At 40.7% G+C, this 6780-nt stretch overlaps 1 protein-coding gene across 1 annotated transcript in view; it reads left to right on the top strand.

The window, feature by feature from the left end:
• The window catches only part of LOC116687035 (uncharacterized), a 22934-nt gene extending 21781 nt beyond the window's left edge, over positions 1-1153 (top strand). The window contains 3 exon segments of the mRNA XM_032512129.1: positions 1-66; positions 174-646; positions 734-1153. The exon segment at positions 1-66 is cut by the window's left edge and continues 58 nt beyond it. Coding sequence (XP_032368020.1) covers positions 1-66; positions 174-646; positions 734-1153 — 959 coding nt within the window.
• Positions 1154-6780: the final 5627 nt, after the last annotated feature.

Below are 6780 nucleotides of genomic sequence, written 5' to 3'. Positions count from 1 at the left end.
AGGGGGAACCCATCTGCTGTTTTGACTGTGTCCCCTGTGCTGAGGGAGAAGTTAGTAATACGACTGGTGTGTTGTGTTCGGCCTTTTATCACCATATCTCCTGCGTGCTGACCTACTTCTGTCCAAATGTGGCTTCTTCAAACTTAAACGTTATCTTCTCTTCCCATCTCCAGATTCTTTAGAGTGCTCAAGTTGCTCAGAGAACACATGGCCCAATGAAGACAGAGATCTCTGCATCCCCAAGGCTATTGAGTTCCTGTCTTACCATGAATTAATTGGTAGTGTACTATGTGTTGTATCTGTCCTTGGAGCTTGTTTTTCCCTCTCCATCCTTGCTATATTCTTCACATACAAAGACACACCACTGGTTCGGGCCAACAACATGGAATTGAGCTTCCTTCTCTTGGTGTTTCTTGCTGTCTGCTTCCTTGTTGGCCTGCTGTTCATTGGTGAGCCTACAGACTGGCTTTGCCGTATCAGGTACCCAGCATTTGGAATCAGTTTTGCTCTATGCATTTCGTGCCTCCTGGCCAAGACAGTTGTGGTCCTAATGGCTTTCAGGTCCACACTGCCAAGAAGTAATGTCATGAAGTGGTTTGGACCCAACCAGCAGAGAGCAAGTGTCCTTCTAGGAACAGCTGTTCAGGTACAAACACTTTCCACAATCAACTCTATACATATCTTTTCAACTGTGTTGATTTAAAATGAACATCCTGTTTTTCCCTCTGCTCAGGTAATAATCTGTGTTATTTGGCTGCTCACCAGTCCACCTCATGCGAACAACAACACAGATTACAGTGCTACCATCATCATTGAGTGTGTTACTGGTTCCGAGGTTTGCTTCTGGTTTGTTCTTGGATACATCGGCATCTTGGCTTGCGTCTGCTTCCTAATGGCATTTTTGGCTCGGAAGCTGCCTGATAATTTCAATGAGGCCAAGTTCATCACCTTCAGCATGCTGATCTTCTTCGCAGTGTGGATTACTTTTATTCCAGTTTATGTGAGCACAGCAGGAAAACATACAGTGGCTGTCCATGTTTTTGCTATATTAGCTTCCGCTTTTGGTCTCTTGTTTTGCATTTTTTCTCCAAAGTGCTATGTCATAATTCTGAAACCGGACAAAAACAGCAAGAAAAACATGATTAAAAGATGAAAATCCCAGTTTGTTGCTAAATAATTTACATCTATAAAAAAGCAGTTTGAATACAATACTGTATAATTGTGGTAATTAATGAATAACGATTCTTGTTCGAAATTCAATAAATCAAAACATTTAGAAATGCTATTGCCTCAATGCTAGCTAACACATTGACACATGAACACATAATGCATCTTGTGATGCACATCATCATTGATTTTTCTTTGGGTCATCACATGCTTTGGGTCTTTTAACAATCAGACCACCTTGCACATGCAGGTGAACCCAGATAGCACCCATGACTCTCATTTCCTAGTCCACAGCCACCTTCAGGCCATTTCAGCTGCCTCTGTTAATGACTTGTTAGCCCTTTGTTTAACCCATGTGGACTGGCCTGCAAACCCTCAACATCCCACATCGATGGGCTTTCACCTTGCTCGCCTCCTGTTACTTTTTTTGCACTGTCAAACGATGATTGACCACAACTGTGTTATGACTTAACACATTCAGTATAGATACAGCCATTGTTCTGCCCTACTAAGCCAAATTAACTCAATTCGCTAGAGTGTAGAACTGAGAAAAAAAGATTTAATTTAATTTTACAAGAAAGAAGTACAAGAAGGATATTGAAATTTTGGCACTATTTTTTTGTATAAAGTTAGTAATCTACATAAAAATCTTAATCTCAAACTTTACCTTTGACCCTCATTTGGAAGTTACTGTACTGTGCCTTTGTATTATATAGAAGATTATAGTTGAAATGCAAAGGCAAAAGGCATTAACTTCCATTTTATCACTTACGTGGTATCTGATCAAATCAGGTCATGATGTTAATGATGACATCTACATACAATCTAGTCATCATGGCACAATAATGCTAAGCATAATATAAATATAAATATGAAATATTGCAAATGATAAGTAATTTATTTGTATATAAAGGTCACAAAGTGGCTTTTCAACTCCCATATCACCTACTGTATTTTATTACCCTATTACCTTTTATTAAACAATACTTTTTCTCATCCCATTTCATGGGATAACTGGTATTCCTAATGTTGTGGTCAATGTCTGTCTATACCATAATATTTTCTTTAAAGTCAGTCCTATCCAATTAGGCCTAGGCCTAATACCACATCATTGTACAAATTTACATAATTTATACCTAGTCCTGGGTCAAGGGTCCTCAATTACATTTTGCCGAGGGCCAGAATACAACCAGCATCATCATCAGAAATGAAGACGTGAACATGGCGTCATTTACGTGCATATTAAGTAGACACTTTGGTTTGTTTATAAATGCTCCATCATAAAGAATGGTTAGTTTGGCCAACAGTTAAGTTTACAAGAATTTGCCCCCATTTCAAGATTTATGGCAAACTAGACAGTTCAGCTTGAAATATATCACTTCCTACATGCATGTAGACAGGTGAGTGGGTATTGAAAGGCTACATATTTACTTTCAGGTTTTATTTTTATAAGTGCAGTCAAAATATTAAAATATTTAATCGCGATTAATCGCATTAATGTCATACTTAACTCGCAATTAATCGCACATTTTTATCTATTCTAAATGTCCCTTCATTTCCTTTTGTCCCATTATTTTTTTCTCATTTTAATGCTCTTATCAACATGGAAAAGTGGTTTGCCTTGCTTTGTGACATTTTTTTTTTTATTGAAAACAACACTGGCATTTAGCCTACTGTACTTTTCAATTTCACACTAACATTCTCACTTGGAGCAAATAATTGCTTGCACAATGCAATACTGACCATCAATAAAAGGGTGAAAAAATACTTTGACGGAGGAGGGGGGGGGGGGGGGGGGGAATTGGCATCCGCGTGTGCTTGGCCATCAGTGGTTTCAGACTAGATTGCAGCAATGGTAGCTCAGTTCACAACGATAAAACACACAAATCACATTGGTCTTGTTGAAGGAACCATTTGGCAACTTTTAAAAAGTAAACTTTCCATTAACAATATTATTGGTGTTCATTTTGGCGTCTTGTGCTCGCCATCCACTCTAAACGTAGCGTTACTATTCTTTGGCAGGCTCGCAAGCTCAAATAAGTGTGTGGGGTGTGCCTGTTGTTTTTTTTCCGGTCTAGCTAGATTCAATGTTGAGTTGCAGTTTTTCTAACGTTACTAGTTGTTGCAACAGCATGTGAAAAACTACAAAGTTTGCTAGGCCAAAAAGAACGTTTTTTTTTTCAGCATGTTCCCTCGGATCAGAGAGGCTCCAAAATCATGGTAGCCGCTGTCGCCATGGTCCCGCTACACGTTCTGCGATACCATGTTCATCAGCTACACTCTGCGGTGCCCAGCTACATCCTGCTGTGCCTTGTAATGCCCACAGTGCCCTACCTTTGGCGTGCACAGAGGATTCATCGTTAACATTAACAAACTGAGATCGATCGATAAATAAGACTTAAACCGCTTAGAGCAGTCCCTTTAATGCCATTAAGTGTTCCAACTCGTAATAAGATATAATGGTCAATGTATCAAATGCAGCGCTAAGATCTAATAACACAAGTACAGAGATAAGTCTTTGTCTGATGCAATTAGGAGGTCATTAGATTTTCACAGTGCTGTCTCGGTGCTATGATGAACTCTAATCCTGACTGAAAATCCTCAAATAAGCTGTTGCTATGCAGAAAGCGCACAGCTGTTTGGCGACTGCTTCTCAAATCTTAGAGAGAAATGGAAGGTTGGATATAGTCTATAGTTGGCTAAACATCTGGATCAAGGTTTGGCTTTTTCAGAAGAGGTTTAATTACAGCTACTTTAAAGTACTGTGGTACATAGCCTGTTAATAAAGACAAATGGTTTATTCAGTAGTGAAGTGTTGACTAATGGTAAAACTTCTTTAAGTAGCCTAGTCGGGATGGATCTAATAGGCAGTTTGGCTTAATGAAGAAATAATTGAATTAATTGATAAAGATCAAGTGAAGCAAGCAGTCAAAACATGTATCTGGTTTTACGCTGTTTCTAACGTTCCGAGTGTAGAGATAACCAGTTAAGGCAGGTCTTGTGAATTTTGCTTCTAATAGTTATAATTTTATCATTGAAGAACCTCATAAAGTCGTTACTACTAAGAGCTATGGGAATACTTGGCTCAGTAGACTGTGACCTTCTGTTAGCCTGGCTACAGTATTGAAAAGAAACCTGGGGTTTTCCTATTTTCCTCCAATGACGAGTAGTATGCTGCTCTGGCATTACGAGGGCCTTCCTATACGTTTTAGACTATCTTGCCAGGTTAAACGAGAATTTTCCAGTTTGTGAGCGCCAGATCTTCTCATTTCCGCGATATTTGCTTAATTTGCGAGTTTCAGTGTTATACCATGAGCTAACCTTCTTTGTTTTATTTCTTTTTTAGAGGGGCAACAGAGTCTAGAGTCATTCGTAGCGACTGCTGCACTATCAACAAAATGATCGATTTTGGAGGGACTAATAGCACAGAGTCCTCCGTTACTTTGGGACTTGTAATGAATTACATTCTAACGGAATCGCATCCTTAAATTTAGCTACAGCACTATCAGATAGACATCTTGTATAGATGTTTTGCCTAACGGCGTGTAGTTCAGCAGTATAAACTCAAAAGTTATCAAACAGTGGTCAGATAGGAAGGGATTCTGTGAACACTATTAAATGTTCAATTTTCAGCACCATACACCAGAACAAATCGAGGGTGTGGTTAAAACGGTGAGTCGGTTTATGTACACTTTGAGAGAAGCCAAAAGAATCTAATAGAGAGATAAACGCAGTGCTAAGGCTATCATTCTCATCGTCCACATGAATATTAAAATCCCTACAATAATAACTTGTCCGTTTTTAGCACTAAGTTCGATAGAAACTCTGCAAATTCGGATAAAAATTCAGAGTTGAACCAGGTGCTCGTACACTATACCAAATAGAACTGGTTGCATTGATTTCCAACTTGGGTGTGAAAGACTAAGAACAAGACTTCAAATGAGTTATAATTTAGTTTAGGTTTAGAGCTATTAGTAGACTAGAATCAAAATAGCTGCACTCCACCTCCTCGGCCTGTGCCTCGAGGAATGTGAGTATTAATATGACTGGGGGGGTGGTCATTTACATAACATATTCTCCATCACCCACCAGGTTTCAGTAAGAACAAATAAATCAATATTAAATCGATATCAATTCATTTACTAGTACACCTTTAGAAGAGAGAGATCTGATGTTTAAGAGTCCACATTTAATTCTCCTATTTCTTTGAACTATTGCACTTGTGTTTTATTTTTATGAGGTTTCATGCACTGCTCCTCTTCTGTTTACCTTTGATTTAAATATTTTAATGGTCGGGGGGCAGACACCGTCACTATGGATTTTACTAGGTAACACCTGGAATAAAGGAGCAGAGAAGTGTGTTAGACGGGACTCTGCCTCCTGGTCCCAACTATGGATGTCAAGGATTAGGTCCCCAAACTTGTCAATGTTTCTAGAAATGAGAGCGCTCCAGCCCAAGTGGGATGCCGTCTCTCCGAATCAGACCAGGTCCTCCCCAAAGACTGCCAGTGATCCACAAAGCCCACATCATTATCTGGACACCACCTCGATAGCCAGCGGCGAAATGCGACATGCGGCTTACATGTCATCGCGGGTGAGATTTGGCAGGGGTCCAGAGAAAACTACGGTGTCCGACATTGACTTCGCGTATGTACACACCGATTCAACATTAATCTTAGTAACCTCCGATTGCCGTAACCGGGAGTCATTAACGCCAACGTGAATAACAATCTTGCTGTTTTACTTTTATCCTTAGCCACAGTTTCAGATAAGACTCAAGTCGCCCGCTCTAACTACGGCCGCCGGCTTCGCTAACTCACGTTTCTCAAATGGGCTGCCGATAACCAGAGTTGGTTTCTCAGCGGGGGGTTGCTGAGTGGGGAAAACCTTTAGAAACGCTAACAGGCTGGTGGCGTCCGACGTCTTGGAAGCTTACGACTGTCTCTTCTCGTCCTCGCACAGTAACCCACGCACTATGTCCTGGCTGCTCCGGAGTTCGCGAGGAAACGGCTACCGAGGCTACCTCAGGCCGGCCCGTGCCGACTACCACGGGGGGGGGTTAGCTACAGTAACTGACGACTTATCTGTCATGGTGCAGATCCGGACTTCTAACTTACTAAGCCTCGCCTCCACGTCCAAAAAATAACTCACTTGTACACACGCCATCACCGCTAAGAATGCAGAGAGTAACTACACTCTCACACATCGAGCAGGAAAGTCGAGAGGGGGCCGACTAACTACTCTAGGCTAAAGTCGTTAGCAGCTAAGCTAAAGTATGGTAGTGTTAGCTACCAAGCGTTACCAGCTGTTATTTAACAAAAGTCGCTAAAAAAATGAGAATATGTAGTGCTTAGGCGAACTGCTATAGAATAAGTGTTTAGCGCACGTTAGCCGCTGTAATAGCAAATCTAAACAACCTAACTGGTATGTCGTGAGCAGCAGAGCTACCAACACGCAAACACACAAGGCACAGGAAACGGAAATGAGTCAGGTACGCTTACCGTAATACTGTGCTCTACTATTTTCCTTGGTAGAGGAATGGTAATGGTAACTGTTGGGTCCTTGTAAATTCTGGAGTGTGGTCTATCTGTAAAGTGTCTCGAGATAACTCTT

The sequence above is a fragment of the Etheostoma spectabile genome, chromosome 3, assembly GCF_008692095.1.
Source record: "Etheostoma spectabile isolate EspeVRDwgs_2016 chromosome 3, UIUC_Espe_1.0, whole genome shotgun sequence".
NCBI classification, from domain to species: domain Eukaryota; kingdom Metazoa; phylum Chordata; class Actinopteri; order Perciformes; family Percidae; genus Etheostoma; species Etheostoma spectabile.
Note: the sequence above shows the minus strand (reverse complement) of the source record. Positions and strands in the feature narration are given on the sequence as shown.